This window comes from Oncorhynchus gorbuscha, linkage group LG26, assembly GCF_021184085.1.
Source record: "Oncorhynchus gorbuscha isolate QuinsamMale2020 ecotype Even-year linkage group LG26, OgorEven_v1.0, whole genome shotgun sequence".
NCBI classification, from domain to species: domain Eukaryota; kingdom Metazoa; phylum Chordata; class Actinopteri; order Salmoniformes; family Salmonidae; genus Oncorhynchus; species Oncorhynchus gorbuscha.
In genome coordinates this window covers 29264911-29286785 of record NC_060198.1, presented here as the reverse complement: position 1 = coordinate 29286785, position 21875 = coordinate 29264911, and the positions used below count along the sequence as shown (strand labels likewise).

Genomic DNA, 21875 nt, shown 5'->3' with positions numbered 1-21875 from the left:
TATGAGCAGCATATGATTAGTGTAAAAGTGTGTGTGTGTGTGTATGTAGTCTATGTGAATGTGTGTGGGTTTTGCGTGAGAGTGTCAGTGTAGTGTGTGTGTGTGTTGTACTTCTTTGTATTTGTGTGTGCACATCATGGAGCTGAGAGAAAGGGGGAGACAGATAGGGAGGTATAAGGGGGCTTATCGTGGTCTCCTATCACCCTAGCTGCAGAGCAAACAGCTGTGTTGGTGCTCCAGGTGTTCCTCCACTGCAGCCATGGGGCTCATGGGAACAGCCTCCCCCACCAGTTTCCCAGCCCTCAGCAGCCTTCAGACATGGAGGAAAGGATTGCCAAGGGCTTACAGATGTAGGATCTTAATTTGAGCAAGTTTGCTCCAGCAGGAAAATAATCCTGCAGCAACAGGAAATGTGAATTATTATGTGGATTATAATTCATGGACATTTTTAAAGGGGTTGATGCATTTTTTTGTTAGGGCTAATCAAATCGGACATTTTTTAAGTGGAAATTACAAACTTTAAAAGCCTTTTTAAACCTTGAATGCAGTACACGTTTGCATTTCCTGCCGTGAAGGAATATTCTCAGCAACAAAAAGTTGAGGAGGGGGTTGGGGGGCGAATACAGGCTGAGGGGATGGGAGGCATCTTTGCTGTGTGAAATGAATTCACTAAAGCAGTTGTTGTCATCTGTCCTGTATCATATCTACTGTCTATTTATGTTTCTCTCCTCTGTCTACTTGTCTCTGAGGCCTTGGCCCGGTCTCCGAGGAACCACACGGTCTCCCTCAGGGTGCTACTTCAACCCTGCACGGAAAACTGCACTGTTTGAGACGTGACAGTGTCAGAAAACAATGTCGTAAAACTCGGCGTTACACAAAACAAACACAGCATAGGTATTCTCTCACGTGGGACTTTCATGAGTTCTACCTGTGAATTCTACCTGTAGAACCTTCAGTAGAGCTCACCTTTGCCTCAAAGGTCATCAGTAAAAGGCCCATGTCTCCTCTGCTGACACCCATACTACAGCACAAGTTACCCTAACACCTATTTATATCCAGAATCATCAACAGACTCCCAGTCAACCACCAGTAATAACTCCCCATCCAGCCACCTATACTTCAGTGGTAGGCCCCTCCATAGAGGTATGCACTCAGCCCTGTCATGGCTCTAGGCATTGCATGTTCTTGTTGTGGGTTGAGCAATTGCATTAGTCATTTCACATTCCAAATTCCTACCCCATGCCGTATTCCCCAACCCTCTCGCTCTCTCTCCCGCTCTCCTTCACTCAATCCATCGCTCTGTTCACCACTTCCATTTTGCCAGGGCTGGGTAGGGTGTGGCCTGGTTTGGTGGTTTGGGCATACACACTGATGCTATCCTGCAGTACCCTCTCCTTAGAGGAGGAAATGTGACAGAGACTAGACTTTTGACCCGAGGGTTCAAATTACAGGAGGGGACCTTGCTATATGTACAGTGGGGCAAAAAAGTATTTAGTCAGCCACCAATTGTGCAAGTTCTCCCACTTAAAAAGATGAGAGAGGCCTGTAATTTTCATCATAGGTACACTTCAACTATGACAGACAAAATGAGAAAGAAAATCCAGAAAATCACATTGTAGGATTTTTAATGAATTTGTTTGCAAATTATGGTGGGAAATAAGTATTTGGTCACCTACAAACAAGCAAGATTTCTGGCTCTCACAGACCTGTCAATTCTTCTTTGAGGCTCCTTTGTCCTCCACTCATTACCTGTATTAATGGCACCTGTTTGAACTTATCATCAGTATAAAAGACACCTGTCCACAACCTCAAACAGTCACACTCCAAACTGCACAATTGGTGGCTGACTAAATACCTTTTTGCCCCACTGTAGGTATGTATCCTGGAGCAAGGTACCCAGCTACCTAACCCACTATGCTCCAGTTAACATCTGTTGTACTTGTACAAATAAGTAATATATAATCCTGAAAGCTGTGTATGTTGCTGTGGATACGGGCATTCGCTAAGCAACGCAAATGTATCATACAAATACATGAATCAAAATGTCCAGGCTCAGAGCTCAATTCGTCTTCATCCATCAGAGCATGACACATTTCCACAGCCCAGCCCAGCATAGTCACCGCCCACTGAACCCGGCCAACAGAGACACAGGGCGGATGGTGTTACTGCCACCGTCACCCTACATTGTGTATGTCATTCACGCCTCTGTTGTGTTTCAGGATGACAGTGAAGAGTTTGAGCACATCCAGCCTTCCTGGCCAGCCTCACACACTCGCACATGAACACTGGGACTATAAACACACACAAACACCACTCTCATTATGCTAACCACAGGTGCACACACACACATATGCAAAAACAATTATCTTCCCTCACCTCACCTGTTTTCAGTCTGCACATAGAAATACAATCACACACACGTGTATGTTTACCCCCACCCCCCCCTTCTGAAGCTCCCCAGACTCCCAACTCTGAGCTGCCTCAGTCCTGTCCCTGGGGGCTTGTGCGTGAGAAGATGGCAGTGGACTCAGCAGCCCCATCCACTCAGGGCAGTGGGGGAAATGAAGGCTTTAGGAGTTCATTATAAAACAACAACAGCGGCAGCAGCAGCAGGAGATCAGCCTCCTGGGCTCCAAACGATCCCCCCCCGTCTCATCCTTCCATCGACTTCTCTCTCTTTATGTTTCTCGCCATATCACTCTTTCTCCCCTCTTTCACCTCCTTCTGTTTTGTTCTTGCGTTCCCGTCCTTTCTCTCTCCCTCTTCACCCCCTTCTTATTGTAAAGCAATTATATGTAATAAAGGTAAATATTGATAAACAGTCATTATGTGGCGCCCTATATGAGCCAGCAGTCTGCTTGTGTCAACCTGTGACCTGTTGGATGTTTTAATAGAGCAGAGCTCATTATGTTGGAGCAGAGAAGGCTCATGTCTAATCACTGTGATCGGAGATAAACATCAAAAGCTCCAGGACACGACACAGTCTGTAAATGTAGCAATATCTCAAACAATAAGCCTCTGTGTGATTTGGTTCCCAGTGGAGAGCCTTCTCTCACAGGTACGAATATTTAATTTCTAATCATTAGCGTTCGATATGACCTTTTACCCTGTGAGGGGCGCACTGTATATTGAGGTCAAAGGGGGAAAAAACATTCTGCAGACAACATTCTTCTACATCATCGTCTTGGACATCATCATCATTATTGTTGTCATCATGGCTGGCCTGTTGTGCCAGAGGCAGAACACCTGTATGTGCGTGCTGCTCTCCTCCCCCTGCATGTGTTGGGCAGTTGGTGGTTGAGAGTGATGCACTGAGACCACAGTCCTTTCAGATGAAAAGGAGGGCAGAGCAGCACAATCAGGAAGTGGTTTTGCTGGAGAGAGACTGCTCGTGTGTGGAGCTCAGGGCAGGTGTTTGGCCGTGGCTTTTGTGACTGTGATTCTGTGATTGGTGTGTGCGCGTGTGTGTGAGAGAGAGAGAGAAGAGAGAGAGGGAGAGAGAGAGAGAGAGAGAGAGAGAGAGAGAGAGAGAGAGGAGAGGGAGAGAGAGAGAGAAGAGAGAGAGAGAAGAGAGGAGAGGAGAGAGAAGAGAGAGAGAGAGAGAGAGAGAGAGAGAGAGAGAGAGAGAGAGAGAGAGAGAGAGAGAGAGAGAGAGAGAGAGAGAGAGAGAGAGAGAGAGAGAGAGAGAGAGAGAGAGAGAGAGAGAGAGAGAGAGAGAGAGAGAGAGAGAGAGAGAGAGAGAGAGAGAGAGAGAGAGAGAGAGAGAGAGAGAGGAGAGGAAGAGAGAGAGAGAAGAGGAGAGAGAGGGAGAGAGAGAGAGAGAAGAGAGAGTGAGAAAGCCATACAGGGAGAGGATGACAAATTGATCAGGATGAAAGAAGGAGAATTTACTGCCACAAGGCTCCCGTACTTTCATTTTAAGATGAGAAAGTAAAATATAGTAACAGGTAACAAGCTTGATCATTACTTATAGTAACTATGAATGGAGACAAAGACTTTTTTTTTTACAAATGTATATGTTGATTTATTTGAATGGCTTTTAAATAAGAATATACAGTATGTCAAAATGTAAATCATATTGTTACAGTATACAGCTATGACCCAGTTTAAAGGAATTGTACATTGATCTAAAAGTTTGACTTTAGTTTCGTGACAGACACAAGGAACTATTTGCAAGGCAAATAAATCATTATGATAATTGCCCAAAGACCAGATGAGGTAGAGATATATACGATTCCACTGTCTAATATGCTTTGAGCCTGATATCAGTTATATCCATGTACATAACTCTATCTCTGCATAAACAAGAAAATAAACACTGGCACAGGGAACTGAAACAATTGTAAAAAATATTGGAAACATACATGGGTACCTAAAAACCCTAGGGGCAGATCTGGACCTTCAACCCTAACCCACGGACAGACACAGAGGTCTGGCATGGAGAGCTGGAGGAATGGCGGAATCAAATACTGCTATTTTCTCTGATTGGTAATTGAGAAAACAAGCAGCGTGATTGGGCCATTTCAAAGACATTAGCGAACAAAGATGTGCCTGAATTAGACTGTAGAGAAAACGGTTTGATTTGGTCAGGGGAACACACTTGAAAGCACAGCACAGTGCGTGCAGACATGCCCACTTATAAATAAAAAAATAGAGCAAAGTTCTTTACAGTGTCAGCAAAAGAAGATCTTTGCATAGCCGTTTTTAAGGACAGTGTTTGGAGTTTCCCTTAGTTTGAGTGCAATTTCCTTTGCATTTTTCCTTTACTGTATTAACAATGTCAAACATGTAGTATTATCATAGACATTCTCACAAGAGACAACGGGTCTACTTTACCACACAATAACCCTATGACTGCGTTTAGTCATAAATGACATACTAACTCACCGTGATTATAGGCAACCTGTACTAGCATTCCATATTCAGACATCCAGTGATTCAATGGGACTTTTTAAGGTGTGTGGTGGATATCAGTATTGACCTAGATACATTTCTCACCTTAAAGCAAATGAGTAAAGTACTACACATAACATAGCCAACATAAGTGCTTTATTTTTCTATTATCAATGAATGAACCCATAGACTGCTCTCACAGCAAACAAAGAGACCAGCAAACAGCAAATGAGACGTCAAGAGGCTCTAGATTCCTTTCTGGCATTTTCCACCACTTTGGAAATACTCTAAATCTTGATTTAAGCACTACAGCATAGTAGCAGTAAGACAAACGGACTAAGGAACCGACCGACAAGAGGACAGGACCAATGGAACTGTCAGGGCTCCCACAGAGATGATGTTGCCAAACAATGATGGTGACCTACTGTCCATTCCAGTACCTTGTGAAGAGCCCATTCCCTGCCCATAACTGTCCAGCAAGGCAACCCTCTCTCCCTCTCACTTAAGGTCTGTGATGTCAGTGCATTCAGTAAGAGCAAAGCAGAAAGTGGTCTTGATGCTGCCTCCTCTGAGGAGACAGCGCATGTTCGATTCCAACAAGTGGCAAACTACCAACAACATTATGACCTCGTTCCATTTCCATGCTTCCCAAAACAGTTCTCAGTTCAAAACAGGCATTTGTAAGGGTATGTTTAAAAGTCAAACCCTTTAATTTATCAAGAGTAATGTCTGAGTGGTTCTAGTCCTGCCATTCTGAATGTTCTCGTTTTCTTCTCCCCATCTTTTCTCTTTTTCTCTCCATCTCTCCCCTTTTCAGGTATTTTTGCAGGTGTACACTTCCTCCTCCCTGACACAGGTCTGGCACTCTACATGGCAGCACCAGCGCACCTGGCAGTGGCAGGAGAGGGTGGTGAGGTGCATGGCCGTGTTGTAGCCGCGCCCGCAGCAAAGGCTCTGGCAGCTGGTGTCCTTGGCACAGGAGCGTCCGGCCGTGCCGGGAGAGTAGCGTGATGGCCTGCAGAAGCTGGGGGAGTCCTCCAGGAACACCAGGTCGGTGGAGCGGTGGCTCTGGCCGTGGCGACGCGGCCCCGCCAGCTCCGTCTCCCCGGTGGCCTCGTTGGTGACGCTCAGCACACGCACGGCCGTGTCGTAGCGGAACTTGAGCAGCCGCCCGGTGTCGTGGAATGGGGACAGCTGCTTCCAGCAGGTCCGCACGGCACAGGAACCGGAGACACCGTGACACTTACAGGTAGTCTTCAGGCCACTCTTCACTGCCTGAAAGGGAAGGGGGGGGGGGGAGTGAGATGTCAGTTTCTTCAGTCTGATTCATTAACTGGGCTCTTATCTTCGGTGCCTATCTAGACAGAGGGAACCAGTTTCCTGCAGGGTGGGTTGGTGGGGCGGGGGTTAGATGGTATGGGGCTAGTAATCCTTTAGTTTAGCTCAGTATGAACGGTTGAGATGATGGATTAGGGAGACTGTTCGGCATGCAGTATTTCATTCACCTGACGTCTCGCATTGAGACAGCGCCTGCGGATTCGTTTTTTCAATGTGTTGAAACTAGCTCTTTCTCGCTGCTTCTCCCTCTCTCTCTCCTATGAAGCCTGAGGCATTAGAGACAGGCATCACAGACAGACAGCAGAATCTTTCCACCCTGTCCTTTCTGTGTGTGCACGGAAAACGATCATAAGAGCTTAAAAAGCTGAAACAGTTAGAGAGTTTGGGTTAGCGGCCAAAGGATGCCTTCGTTCAAAAATGGTGGTGGGGTGGGGGTACCAGCGCTGAGGCACTCAGCCAGAGAGACTCTAACTGGGTGGGGGCCAGAGACAGGTCATGTGGCATGGGGGTCATCCTTACAGGGAGGGGGAGACCCAGGGGCTACTTCAGGGTTGAAGAGTTCTGCCGAGTTCCGCCCTACGCAGGTATGAACCCCTCAGGGGCATCTCAGAACATTACTGAGGGATGAGGGTTAGAGGGGGTGTTGTGAAAAAACAAAACCTCCGGGTCTCTACTGAGCCGGATAGGTGGAAGATGAGGAAAACACCACACTCAATAAAGATAAGATAGACTACTTCAGTTCATCCTGTTGTTTGTATCTCTCCCTCTCTCCCTCTGAAGGGCCTGCTGCCTCAGGTGAAAGGTAAGGGGGAAGAGCCTTGGGGCTGGCTGTTTCTAAGCTACACACACAAATACACACATAGTGGTTACCGTATGAACATTATGTGGATTTATAGAGAAGAGCACAGTTCAGCGCCATACAGTATGTGGAAAAAAATGCTTGCTCGTATATTAAAGGAGGCAACAGTTATAATTGTTCTCTCTGACGGGAGACCTTTAATTTTCTGTGGGCCCGCACAGCAAGCTTTATCATGCCTGCCTTGGAACACCTGGCTCCAGGGATCTGACAGCAGTCTGTCTCCTCTCCTATCCCTGTTACTTGTTGCCTCCTTCAGCCTCGACCAGCCCAGGCCCAGTAGCTATCTATCCACCAGGGCTACAAGAAGGGAAACACTATGCAGGGGGAGTGGGCTACTGGCACTGGATGAGATATATGGGCAAGGAGTCTGGTAAAGTCACACAGTCCCTGCTGCCTCTGTTGTAAGAGTTCATTGTATGATGAGCAGTGTTGTGTTTGTCTTCTGTTGGTGGGTCTAAAATCGAGCTTTTATTGGCTGATATGTTTATGATGCCATCCTGAGTTTGGGAGGAAACTACTCCCCACTGGCATAGGCTAATATACCTTCTATTTAAAAAAAAAAATGAACTTAAGCCACAGTAGTGTCACTCACAAATGCTTAATGGGCTTCTTGTTGTTTTGCTTGAGCTTATGCACACGTCAACACTCACTCACCCGGATTCCAACGTTAATGTTGTGGGAGTCGATCTGCGCCCTCAGGTCTTTGCTGACCCTCTTCTGGCCCAAGAACTTCTTGAGAAATTTGGTGCTGTATTTCAAGTTGTCACCGCAGACCCCCCACTGCCATGCCTCGCGATGCTGTATTCCTGGGGAGTCATCGCACGTGCACCTCTCCATTCGGCCTGAGCTGCAAGCCTTTGCTAGTGCGTGGGACAATGCCGCTGAAGACACCGCAAGAAGAAAGGCCGTCTCCTTGAAGCCTGGAATAGACAGATGACATCAACAATTAATAATAGTCTACAATATTTTTTAAAAATATATTTGTTTTAAATTTTGTTTACTCCTCGTACATTGGCTAGACCCAGACATGCAAAGACTAGACTATCATCCAAGCTCATGAGATACATATTTTGGTTACATTCTACTCCCATGTTTCTACTCCAATGTTTCATTTAAAGAGTTGTGTCATGATTTCGCACTGTTATTTGCCCAGAGACATCGCTATGATGTATTTTAACCCAATTAATTCTTATTTTGACTAGGAAGGATTTATTTCTCAGATGAAAGTGAGTAATCACGCCGCCCTTTTTCTCTGGTAACTGGGCGGTTTGGGGAGATATAAATAACCACTCGTCCCTCGTAGGCCACGCCGCACCGGGCTTTTTGGCTCTTCAGCCCTTAATTAACTCCATGCTGACCTGTTCATGGCTCTTCGTGCTGATAGCATAACCGTGCTCTGAAATTATTTTATAAGTGGTGGAGCGTCAGCCGCTGACTTTTTTTTTAGGCTATAGACTAGAGTTTAGTCTGGCTCTTTATTTTGAGATCACTCAACTACCCCACAACAGTCAATTTATCAATTCAAGATACATACATTTTCAATCAATTGCATTATTGCACTTGAGAAATAATTTGCTTCATCAAGTAGTAATTTGACCCTTACGATATTCACAACACAACAGCAGTCTAGGCTATTAGGCCTACATGTTTACATGCTTCCCATGATGCGTCCCTCCAGATGGAAATCTTTCCCTCATATCTCTCTGTGTGTAAATACATGGAACTCTATGAATTGATGACATATGATTGCACCTCTTTTCAGAAGACTCCCGCGGCCGTCCAAGCTACAGTTCCACCGCTCGTTCCGGAATTGATAACGGCACTCCAAGAGGCTGAGGCGCACTGATTCACGCAGCGTCTCGGCCAAACCCGGCTCGCGGCGGCACATTCGTTTCTGCCTACGGGTCAGGGTCATCTGCTCGCATTGTTTTAGGTGAGCTTTTCCCGTTGGGGGTTCATTGGAGAATGGGGCAGGCAAAAAGACCAAGGGCTCTCGGCCTGTCAGCCTTTCAAAGGAGACAAATGTATACATTTAGTGCAGTATAATTATCACTGACGTTACCATTCAAAAGGAACATGTCATATGAATAATCTTATCAAGAGAATATAAATATGTAGACCTATAAATAATAACCAACGTTCTGGTGGTCCTGAGAATAAAGAACACATGTTGTTCGAGAGTAATTTCTATAATATGTGTCCATAACAATGACATTTTGTTTATAGAGCCATAGCCTATTAATCGACACAATATGTATAGTTTTTGCTGACTCTACAAGCTTTTAACAACACACTACACATAGGTATACGCGCAATTATGTATAAACGTAGTAAGTCATATCAAAATGTCGCACATATCGGCCTATATTTGACTTCGTCTGTCCTACCCACATGTACCCAATAAAACCACACAATAATGCAAAAAAAGAAAACGGAGTGTAGGATTCTAATTTTAAAATAAAATATTAAAACAAATATGTTTATGCATGCAAATGAGCTCCCTCATACAAATTTCGACTATTGCCAAAAAGTGAGAGAATTGAGGTGGTGCCAAACTCGAGAGGTCAGGAGACCGTGAGAAACCATTCACACTCACAGCAAGTCATAGATTATACAAAGGCTATCTTAAATATTCAAATATTCTGCTCTGAGACTTATTTGGCAAATGAATAATCATCAATAATATTATTATAAGATGTAGCGGTATCATAAGGATGTAGGCCTATTTGAAAAATTGTCACCCAGCCTTGTAAACTAGTCTACTTTGTTTACTTTTAGATAGCAGAAAAAGGCAATCATAAATCATCTCTGTGGACTTGAAAATCCAAACAAGTCAACATTTACAGTCCTACAGTAAGGTCTCGTGCGTAATTGCGCACGATAGTCATGGAACGCTGGGCTTCCATCATATAGGCAGGCTATGTACGTCGCATCACATGCATTATTTCCTACCGACATCGATCTGCTGTATATGTTAGAAGCAAGGAAAAGACAATACAACTGCAAAAACATAACAGTAAAGGAGTTGTGGCTGACCCAAAATATGCTGCAGTGTGCGAGAGGAGGATGCAGAGCTCAATGAGTCGCAGTAGGCAGGCGGTCCTTGGGAGCCTAGAGCACATGATGACGGGTCGACGCTGCTCTTCATCTCGCTGATTCTGCACTGGGAAAGTCTGTGCCGTCTGGCAGGCTCACCTCCTAAGTGGCCCACACAAACTTCGGTCCACTGCGGCAGGCGCGGTCCCAAGGGAGGCAAGGCCTCTGGGGAGCGCATCATCGTGCCACACGCCCATTGGACTCCCTTGTCGTCCCACCCCAACCATTGAAACGCCCCACACTTAGATGGAAGTGACAGGTCGGAAATCTACCTGTCTGTGATGAGCATTCGCCTGGGTTTTGTCATTATCGTGCCTCATATTCAAACTTGCTGGTGCATTTTCATTCTACCCACTGACAGATCTACTGTGCCATGTGGATATGGATGTGTGGGTACACCAGTGGCAAGTGTATGGGCATATACCAGAATAACTATAGGCTATAGGATGTGGCTGGCTATAGAATGACTATAACCGAGTGTGCTCCTTTAAGAAGTTCTGTGGCTGCCTGAGAAGGTAGACATAGCCTACAAATAGAAACATGCAGATACACTTGTTATAGCAAAAATGGATCTTGGTTTATAGGCATATATACAGTTGAATCTCCACCATCACTTGCTGACTATTTTCCATTGCCAGCAAAGACTCGCTGATGGTCTGTCTCCTTCTTCATAATTCTATTTTCATTTTGATCATAATGTTTACAAACCACCAAGGCTCCAATCTAATTTTTCCCTACCTAACCGTGTTTTTTCTTTGATTCTTACTTACTGTTTCATAGCAGTAGGGAGAAACGTCTATAAATACGTTTTTGTATTCAACTGGATAAGATCTTTATTTTGTAATACGTGGGCACTTGACCAAACACCTGCAAGGAGAATGAACACATTGTGGGATAAACAGCCCTAGACAACACACAAACTAATGACAAGTGGCATGCCCACTGCCTAGTCACGGTGAATAATACTGTAGAAAAACACATACAAACATCAACAATAAGCTTTTATTTGAATGCATTGCATCTCAAGGCTTATACCCCCTAATTAAAGGATATTCTGTGCTTCATGAGACCTGTAGATATATCTGCCTACCACCCATGATGTCTCAGTCCATAAGCCATTTTCATATCAAATCCCTTTTGTTCACTTCATGTCCAACAGCAACAACAACAACTCTGGTTTACAATTACCATGTGGATGAATGGGTAATCAAAGTTCTAGTTGTCTGCTCAGTGCTGCACCTGCATAACTGAGGGGATCCGGACAACCACCTGAATTAGCTAACCATGAGCACAAACACATGAAAGGTGGACAAAATTCCACCTGATGATATTGCACTCACATAGGCCTATGCCTATAATTTCAGAGTGATTGATTTATGGAAAGGAAACAAGTATACGGAAACTATTGGCTTTGATTTATTGGGACATTATGACGCAGCATGGAGACGGCCCCATCTAGTGGATTTAATATGAACAACACACATTGTGAGCCTTTAACGATGACCCCAACAACCTTGATGAACGCTTGAACCCTGATGCACCTTGAACCTTGCAACCCACTTCTCCCCTCTGCCCACCTCCAGGGGCCCCCCAACTCCAGGTTGCCTACCCGTTGGCCCTATAGACCTAGTTGTCATTGTAGACCTTGCATGTTAGTGTTGGCCATAGAGATCCCATTAAATTACTTAATTTGTATTCTAATTCCTATTTCTATGGTGTTGGCTCTGACTCGTTCAGTCTGTTTAAAAGATGAATGACAGAAACATGCTGGAATTTTTTGATCAGAAATGTAAATTGTAGGCTGTTGCTTATTGATTGAGATGATAACCTCTATGACATTATAGGCAAGTGGCCTAGCCATAAGGCATATAAGGCAGCACTTGCTTGCCATATATAATGTAAGGTTATACACACCCATGGTCCTTTATTTTCCGGACGTTTTTTTCCAATTATTCTGGCTTGAACAATTCAACCGGTTTGTTTTGTTTGCTATCCTCCCCAATGATAATGGGTTGGGCCAGTGGCAAATTTCTCCAGTCTCCATTGAAGCCGGAAACAGGGGGCGGGGAAGAGGCGGGGATGCTTGATCCTACGGGAAGCTTGACTGGTCTTTCAGTTTGTAGGGCAAACTGGAGGAGGGCCTTTTGTAAATCTCCGCCCTCAACATTAAATGTTGTTGCATCGATTGGTTCGCAGCATAGCAAGGTAATTTTGTGACTTGCATGGATAACATGATTGGTGAAGATTTTACGATGTGCAACGTCCATGACGCGGCTTTCTTGACACTTGTGAAAGACGCCATTTTGTTGTTAGCGGTGAATAGGAGCGTAAAAGAAAGATCGAGAAACCGCCACTAGAAGGTAAAACATGTATTCAACGTAGCAATATAATATGTAATTAATAGTATTTGTTTTTTTCATGGATCTGGAATGCAAACTATTGCTTATTTGCTTTCGGGTTGACCGCGAGCTTTAACAACGAATCCCCCTGCGTAGACTCAAACCAAACTAGGATCATCTGCCGTCAATAGCTAATTAACGTTAGCTAGCTCGCCCGGCATTATATTCTCACGACCTGTAAAAGTCGTGAGCATTATTCCGCTAACTTTACTGAAATTGTGTCAGTAAGTATTCGCTGGTCATTGTGATTGGACATTCAGTTTCCTCCTATTTTGAGTCATTATGTCGAGCCGCTTCGCTTGCTTGTGCTAGCTAACGATGTTAGCACAATTAACCTTAGCTAGCTACGCCTATTTTCTGACTGCGTAACGTTAATTTACGTGGATTGAGATTTGAGTCGTCCGCCGCTTAACTAGCTAACCAACGTTAAACATGTCTCTAAATTAATGTAGTTACCTTACCCTTTAACCCATAGGCTGGTTAACTTGGTCGTAGTGGTCTCTATGGCCATCTAGCTGGGTAACTAAACTGTGCCGGGAGCTTTAGCTAGCGTAACTGTTGGTACTGTATGGTTAAAGCTTTGGTTTTGGAAACTTGTCAGTGTCTTCAAACTGAACGGGTCACATGGTTAGTCACTAGCTAGTGTGTTACAAATTAATGTAGCTAACTAGCTAAACCCTTATGTTAGACCTAAGTCATTTTAATGGACAGACAACTGAAGCAAAATAGTGTGTGAGATGCATACAACGCTACACTCATCTTAGTGTTCTTTATGACTGTGACACCCATGTCTGTCTCATACATTCCCATTTTCCAACATTGCGTTCTCTAGGAATCTCTGGCAGATGTTCCTACTTTGTTCAGGTCCTGATGAGGGGCTGATCAAACAACCAGTGTAGCAGGGTAACCCCAGCATGCTTGACGCTTCAACAATCTCTTATAGAAAAACATTGCTAGACTTAAAATAAAAATGTCCACTACTTGCCTGTCCAACAAGAAAATGAGCCTCCACGATGCCCCTAGTTTTCCCTCAATATTAATGTGTTGCTGAAAATGTTTTTCAAAGATTTTTCAGGACAAGCGCAAAAAGTCCCGTCTGCCATATTTGAATTCTAGTGACTGTCATAGGGACGATGCGTGTTTTGATAGATTAACACGGACTGTCGATGCACCCCAAAAAGACTACCTCAGGCAGCCTTTATCACATGCATACTGTGATAAGTTCACTTAACTACTCTCTGATGACTTGCTGCTGGCTTCCCATACCCCTCCCCTATCATTCCTGTTTTCTCTGAGGATGATGCATTCTGAGTACTTCCTCTTTGCTTTAGTTGAGGAGCAGGGTGGACAATCCTGATTCAAATGAGCTGCCATTGTTGTGATGTCATTGTTAGAAATCTGCAAGCTATGAGCTTCTCTATTTCTGAAACTTCCCTCTATGGAATGTCTGCTGGCTAGAGCTAGATTCGTTGTCACATACTGAATCCAGGAAGGCACTTTGTGAAACTGACAACTCCCTGTGTTCATGATGTTAGAACTCAAATCACACCCCTCCTAGCTTTTGTTTGCCTACAGTCGTTGTATAGTTTATTTCAGAAGTGCTAGGGCATGTGTCATATGTAAATGGCTTTAGCATGTTTCCACCAAAGAACACCTTTATGAATTATGTTAATGTCTATACCATTTGCCACAATTGTCTTGAAGGAGTGTAATAATACTGTGTTGGTGTTATGCTATCATTTGTAGGCATGTGTTACTGGGAGGTGTTTTGCACAAGATCAGAGTTGTGTAGCAAAATGTTCCATTATTTTAAGTTGTTTGTGTCTTTTGGAGAAAGACCTGAGTGTTCAATAGCCTGTTTTTGGTATGACAGGATCATTATTTCCCTGTCTCTCTCCTGGTTTATTCAGCAGTGTGTCTCTGCTTACAGGTGTGTTGTTACCTCTCCCATATCCAGCCTCCAGTACTCTGGTTCCTCTGAGCGCTGACCTATATTCGCCACATCACTGGCCTCATTGTGTGCTTTTCCTTGAGCTCAGCCTGCATGCTCTTCGTTTCACCAACAACACCTGTATGTTGTTTTTTTATAATGCGGCCCCATCGTCCCCTACTCTCGTCCAGTTTCTATTAAGACCGCTAACTTGTCTCAAATATGAATCTGTTTTTGTCATGGTGTTTAGGATACACTTTTTCTGATGTAGTGAGCCTGTTTCATCATAGGCCGTGTCTTAAATTATATGATTCTGAGATGTGCTTGGCAACATATTGAATAATAGGGTGGATTGTTATTGCAACGAATATGCCTGATTTAAAAATGAAAGTCAACAATTGATACGTTTGTGGGTCATTCCATGAGTGCCTTTTGCGACCCTTTGATAATTTAATTAGAAATTGTGCACCAATATTGTATTTTAAAAGCCTGTTATATTAAATGCCCTTTAATATTATAGACAACATGGAGAATTCAAATCTACTAAAGTGCCAAAATGCAGCATTTTGACGTCGCTCTGTCAACTCTCACTTATGACAATTCTAACCCACTTAATCCCTAAATGTCTTCATGGTTCAGCATCATTTTAAAGCCCTAGTCATTTTTGTAGGCAGTTATTTCTGAAGATGATTATTTATGTGATGTGATTAATTTAAGTATGTCCCTCAACCCTGTTATGTGCAATTAACTCTTTTTAATATGTTGACACTGTCTTTTAAAATATTGAACATTTAATAGTAATATCTTTTTGGCAATTTTGTGGTGCAAAACTGAGTTGGTCGAGCAAAACATGTCAACCCTGTTACCCATAGACTACAAATGTTGTAACAATGTATTTTTTTTGTGAAGCTTGCATTCAATTGCCCCTCCTGGTTGCACACATGTTTCTGTGACAGTTTCCCTGTCATAAGTTGATTTTTTTCTTCACCTTTATTTAATTAGGCAAGTCAGTTAACCTTGCTATAGTGGAACCCTCGACAGCATTCCGCTGAAAAGGCAGCGTGCGAAATTATATTATTATTTTTTTGAAATATGTAACTTTCACACATTAACAAGTCCAATACAGCAAATGAAAGATAAACATCTTGTTAATCTACCCATCGTGTCCGATTTCAAAAATGCTTTACAGCTAAAGCACAACATATGATTGTTAGGTCAGAGTCAAGTCACAAAAACACACAGCCATTTTCCAGCCAAAGATAGGAGTCACAAAAAGCAGACGTATAGATAAAATTAATCACTAACCTTTGATGATCTTCATCAGATGACACTCATAGAACATCATGTTACACAATGCATGTATGTTTTGTTCGATAATGTGCATATTTATATCCAAAAATCTGTTTATATTGGCGCGTTACGTGCAGTCATTTTTTGATTCCAAAACATTGGTGATTTTGCAGAAATACTCATAATAAACATTGATAAAAGATGCAAGTGTTGTTCACAGAATTTAAAGACTTAACCTTTATTCAACCTCTGTGTCAATTTTGAAAAAGCATAATCTGAGAACGGTGCTCAGAACCCAAAACAGCCAGAGGAATATGCACCGTTTTAGCATCAGCAGATGCTAGAAAAAACACCAAATATTCACTTACCTTTGATCTTCATCAGAAGGCACTTCCAGGAATCCCAGTTCCACAATAAATGACTGATTTGTTCCATAAAGCCCATGATTTAGCCACTTGTTAGCGTGTTCAGCCCAGTAATCTAGGCGTGAGCACTTCCTCCAGACAAAAACTCTAAGTTCCTTTACAGTCCGTAGAAACAAGTCAAATCATGTATACAATCAATCTTTAATATTTTTTTAACATAAATCATCAATAAGGTTCCAACCGGATAATTTCATTGTCTGAAGAAAAGCATTGGAACGCCCGCGTCATGAGACCGAGGCTCTCTGCCAGACCACTCACGCAGAGCCCCTCTATAGTAGAATCCTCAACCCAATTTCTAAAGACGGTGACATCTAGTGGAAGCCCTAGGAAGTGCACCCTCATTCATATCTCACTGAGATTTCGATAGGCACTGTTTTGAAAATCGATTTCTCACTTCCTGTTTGGATTCTTTCTCAGGTTTTTGCTTGCCCTATGAGTTCTGTTATACTCACAGACATCATTCAAACAGTTTTAGAAACTTCAGAGTGTCTATCAAATACTAATAATAATATGCATATATTAGCATCTGGGACAGAGTAGGAGGCAGTTCAATCTGGGTACGCTATTCATCCAAAAGTGAAAATGCTGCCCCCTATCCCAAAAAGGTTAAGAACAAATTCAAATTTTCAATGACAGCCTCGGAACAGTGGGTTAACTGCCTTGTTCAGGGGCAGAACGAGAGATTTTTTACCTTGTCAGCTCGGGGATTTGATCTTGCAACCTTTCAGTTACTAGTCCAACACTCTAACCACTAGGCTTGCCACCCCAAATGTTATGGTTGATGTAAGAAGAAATCATCAATTATGTTACTTTATATTTGCACTAAGTTAAGCACTGCTTCTAAAAACAAAATGTACCTCTTGAGTGAGGATTTTTATTTGTATTTTTTCATGAAGTTGAAATTGTGAAAGTTACACTTCTCAAAAGGCACCAAATGAGTGGAAAGACTCGTGTACATTTAGAAACCCATTTCAACAGTGAGAAAGTTATGTTAAAAAAAACATGAATTAGTTATATGGTGGTGTTAGACATATATGTAGGCTTCTATTTGGGACTGACTGGGCTATTGCATTCTAATCGTTGTGGCTGCTGTTACAGAGCCGGTTTGTGTTCTTGCTTGGTGGGTGTTGGGCAATAGGTGTTCAGGTGGCGCTATGTTGTAATCAGCCTCTACCTCTGGATCATGTCTCTGGTCAGTGCTCTGCCAGTCATGTGATCCACTTCTCTGCTCCCGGCTATGGGTAAACAGTTGCCTGCCACTCAGAACAACACTGACCTGCAGTCCCATCAGCCAAGTCCTGCTCGTGTGTGGTGTGAGACTCAGAGGCGCCGCTGTGAGGGCCCATTGTTAACACGCAAAATAAACACAGACAGCGACTGAATGCTTTTCTCAGCACTATTTTCCCCCCCTCATGAATTTACTCCCCGTGGTTACCCTTTATCAGAGATAAGGAAGCTTAGTCTGACATTATTACCCTCACAGGTCAAAAATTATAATGAAATTACCAAGGATGGGAACCAGTATATACATTTATAAATGGATTCATAAAAAATGTTGTTTTACACCGATCCCACACCACCCACGTATGCGGGAGCTGTGCAGAATATTTTAACGTTAATGAATAATTTCATCCACACTGCTCACATACGTCAGCAAGCGCTTGTGTTACCGACCACGTGGACACACATACATGAACGGTTTAGCCCGGTGATAAGCACAATGAATGTTGTACCACTACTAGCTTAACCGTTTTGGTTTCTCTCTCCCTTCCTCCAGATTAGCCAAGATGGGGAACATGTTTGCAGGCCTGTTTAAGAATCTCTTTGGTAAAAAAGAGATGCGGATTCTGATGGTAGGGCTGGACGCTGCCGGCAAGACCACCATCCTGTACAAGCTCAAACTGGGAGAGATCGTCACCACAATCCCTACCATCGGTGAGTAGCTTAGCCTTATCCCTTTTACCCCTTCTCATCACACACTCCTCACCTAGGTACAAAACCCTCCTGAAATGCTCCCCAATACCTTGCTCCATGTGATTTTCATGAGGGGTAGGCACCCGTTTGTTTAGTCGTAGGGGAGTGGAAATTAATGTCATACGTACAGCCATGTACTGCCTCTGTCCCCATCTCGTCCGAACCCTGATCACTGCCCACATGCCCAGAGTAGCTGCCTGCATCAGCTGCAGAGCTCCCGCAGGCAGGCAACATCCTGCAATGTGGCTGTTGTCATAGGGATTAAGTGACTTTTAAATATAGGAATGAATGGCCCTCAACAGCCCCCCCTCCCCCAAAAATGTTGCATTATATGAATGTAACACAAGGCTGATGACATTACATATTCCAGTAGATGTTCATTCACTTTGCATATTTTATTCAAATATACATTTTAATTTGCAGCTACATTTGAGCAAAGACATTTCATGCAGGTATTTGTGTTAAAGGAGTGATTTGGCTTGCCTGTTTGGGATTGCTGATATGTCATCTCACACAGCCTCTTGGAATGTTAGTGTCTTAGGTTTCTGACAAAACTGATCTCTCTCGCTTTCTCAGGTTTTAACGTTGAGACGGTAGAATACAAGAACATCAGCTTCACTGTGTGGGATGTGGGCGGTCAGGACAAGATCAGGCCTCTGTGGCGGCACTACTTCCAGAACACCCAAGGTGAGTGGACACTTTCACCAGACCCCCCTCAGCACCATCTTCACTATTTCTGACTTTTTGAGTCAAGACTGTCCCAGGTAAATGTTTTTGTTTTCCTCACCCTCCATCCTTTCTCTCCCTTTGCTTCTCTCAGGTCTAATCTTTGTGGTGGACAGTAACGATAGGGAGAGAGTGAACGAGGCGCGGGAGGAGCTGACAAGGATGCTGGCTGAGGATGAGCTGAGGGACGCTGTGCTTCTTGTGTTCGCTAACAAACAGGTGAACTGACTAACTGGGGAGAGACACTAGTGCGCCAGGAAAACAGTAGTTTCTTTTACCTGCTACACTGGATATGTACATTTATCTTGACGCGTAAAGAGTGGGCCACTTCAATCAAGTTTTTTTCGCCGTTAGCTGTGCGTCGAATTTTTTTAAATGGAATCAGCGAGCAATTTTACACTGAGCAGAGCGAGACTAACAGGTGGTCTCTTTTTCCACTAATTTGGTCTCTTAACCAATCAGATCACTAATTGGGCAAAATATCACAATTGGGCTACCAGTGTTAACACAGCCCAAGGCTTCACCAGTAACCTGCATCTGTAATTGGTAGTACAGTATTATTATTCATATGGTTTGCAGATACTAGTAGTTATACTCAAGGTCATACAATGGACTCCCTCTATGCCGATTATTGGAGGACCCAAAAAAGCCAATAGCGATTAATCAGCCGATTTTATTTATTTATTTATATTTTTTTATGTATACATTTGTAATAATGACTATTACAACAATACTGAATGAACAATGAACACTTTTATTTTAACTTATTATAATACATAACTTAAATCAATTTAGTCTTGAATAAATAATGAAACTTGTTCAATTTGGTTTAAATCATGCAAAAACCCGGTGTTGGAGAAGAAAGTAAATGTGCAGTATGTGCCATGTAAAAAAGCTAACGTTTAAGTTCCTTGAGCAGAACATGAGAACACGAAAGCTGGTTGTTCAATATTCCCAGTTCTTTAATATTTCCAGTTAAGAAGTTTTAGATTATAGTTATTATAGGAATTATGACGCATCAACTATTTCTCTCTGCCATTTGTATTTCATATACCTTTGACTATTGGATGTTCTTATTGGCACTTTAGTATTGCCAGCATAATCTCGGGAGTTGATAGGCTTGAAGTCATAAACAGCGCTGTGCAACAAGCATTGCTAAGAGCTGCTAGCAAACGCAGTAAAGTGCTGTTTGAATGAATGCTTACGAGCCTGCTGCCTACCACTACTCAGGCAGACTACTCTATCAAATCATAGTCTCAATTATAATATAATAAACACAAATATGAGCCTTTGGTCATTAATATTGTATAATCCGGAAAGTATAATTTCAAAAACAAACGTTTATTCTTTCAGTGAAACACGGAACCTTTCCGTATTTTATCGAACGGGTGGCAACCCTAAGTCTAAATATTGCACAACCTTCAATGTTATGTCATAATTATGCAACATTTTTGCAAATTAGTTCGCAACGAGCCAGGCGGCTCAAACTGTTGTAGTTAATATTGCCTGCTAACATGAATTTCTTTTAACTAAATAGGCAAGTAAAAAAATATATACTTCTGTGTATTGATTTTAAGAAAGGTATTGATTTTTATGGTTTGGTACATTTGTGCAACAATAGTGCTTTTTTGCTAATGTGCTTTAAATCATCACCCGTTAGGCAAAGTTGAAGTAGGCTGTGATTCGATGATAAATTAACAGGCACCACATTTATTATATGCTAGCTAGCAACTTACCTTGGCTCCTTGCAGCCATAAGGTCCTTTTGATGCTGCTCTCGTGTAAGAGGTGGTCAGCCTGTCACGCAGTTTCCTCGTGGATTGCAATGTAATCGGCCATAATCGGGGTCCAAAAAGGCTGAGTACCGATTATGAAAACTTGAAATCGTCCCTATTTAATCGGTCGACCTCTAATACTAAGATGGCTTGTGAAGGTCTGTTGCAGATGCATGTTTTCCCGGGTTAACCCTTTTCTCTTCACTCTTCAGGACCTCCCCAATGCTATGAACGCAGCGGAGATCACAGACAAGCTGGGCCTGCACTCCCTGCGCCAGCGTAACTGGTACATCCAGGCCACCTGTGCTACCAGCGGGGACGGGCTCTACGAGGGCCTCGACTGGCTCTCCAACCAGCTAAAGAACGCAAAATGATCCACCATTCCGCTGTCTGTCTGCGTCTTCGTCTGCGCAGTGTGTTATGGGCGACAGCGCTGGTCCCAGCCCCTCTCTCCTCCCGTCTCTCTCTCCACCCCCTCCAACCATTGGGGCTTTGACCAGTGATACCCCACATACGCGTGTGTGTGAGAGTGCAAGTGTTTGTGTGGATCTTAATGTGTATGTATGTGTGGGTGCATGTGTGTGAGCCGGGAGTGGGAGCAGCCCTGCTGTGCCTTCAACAGTCACTCTCACCCGTGGAAATGACAGCATGGCTAACTCTAGCGCGCCCCCCCATCCCTCCCCTCCTGCCCCACCCGCAGTGGCTCTTAAGACACCCTGGTTTTCACAAGGCAAAGAAAGACCCGGGATGCTAAGTCTTATGTGTAATCTGAAAAATGAATAAAGTTTATAGATTAAAAAAACAACTTTGATTTTACATCCACTAGTGTTGCGATCTGTCAGACACTCTTGTTAAACTGTTGGTTTGAGACTCCACACCATGAAATACATCTCAATGTAACCTGTATCAGGTTGGAAAAAAGACCAATAAAAATAGCTTTTCCATCCTAGATCCTTCTTTGCATTCTTTGGAAAATCATGCTGTTTTGTTCTAGTATGCCCAACTGCATTGTTCTGGCTGTCTTGGGAACACTAGCTAATAAATTATTAGCTAGCATTCAGTCGCTGTCCTAACCCTCAAACATCAATTGAAGCACAACATATTAGTGATGTCACCATGCCCCTCGTCCACTCGTTTCCACCTTAGCCTGAATGATGGTGGTGCTTGATAA

At 43.2% G+C, this 21875-nt stretch overlaps 2 protein-coding genes across 2 annotated transcripts; one reads left to right on the top strand and one right to left on the bottom strand.

Moving 5' to 3' along the window:
- Window positions 1–5705: 5705 nt before the first annotated feature.
- LOC124015035 (protein Wnt-9b-like) lies at window positions 5706–10293 on the bottom strand. The gene is made up of 4 exons (XM_046329899.1): window positions 10127–10293; window positions 8843–9096; window positions 7745–8010; window positions 5706–6168 (listed from the first exon to the last, which is right to left on the bottom strand). Exons 1-4 carry the CDS (start codon window positions 10210–10212, stop codon window positions 5707–5709), a joined length of 1068 nt encoding a protein of 355 aa, XP_046185855.1. The 5' UTR covers window positions 10213–10293; the 3' UTR covers window position 5706.
- A 2105-nt stretch (window positions 10294–12398) lies between these two features.
- Window positions 12399–21653, top strand: LOC124015326 (ADP-ribosylation factor 2). Its single transcript, XM_046330503.1, has 5 exons — window positions 12399–12546; window positions 18008–18165; window positions 18781–18891; window positions 19025–19149; window positions 20917–21653. The coding sequence occupies exons 2-5, from the start codon at window positions 18018–18020 to the stop codon at window positions 21076–21078; spliced, it is 546 nt and encodes a 181-aa protein (XP_046186459.1). The 5' UTR covers window positions 12399–12546; window positions 18008–18017; the 3' UTR covers window positions 21079–21653.
- The last annotated feature ends 222 nt before the right edge of the window (window positions 21654–21875 follow it).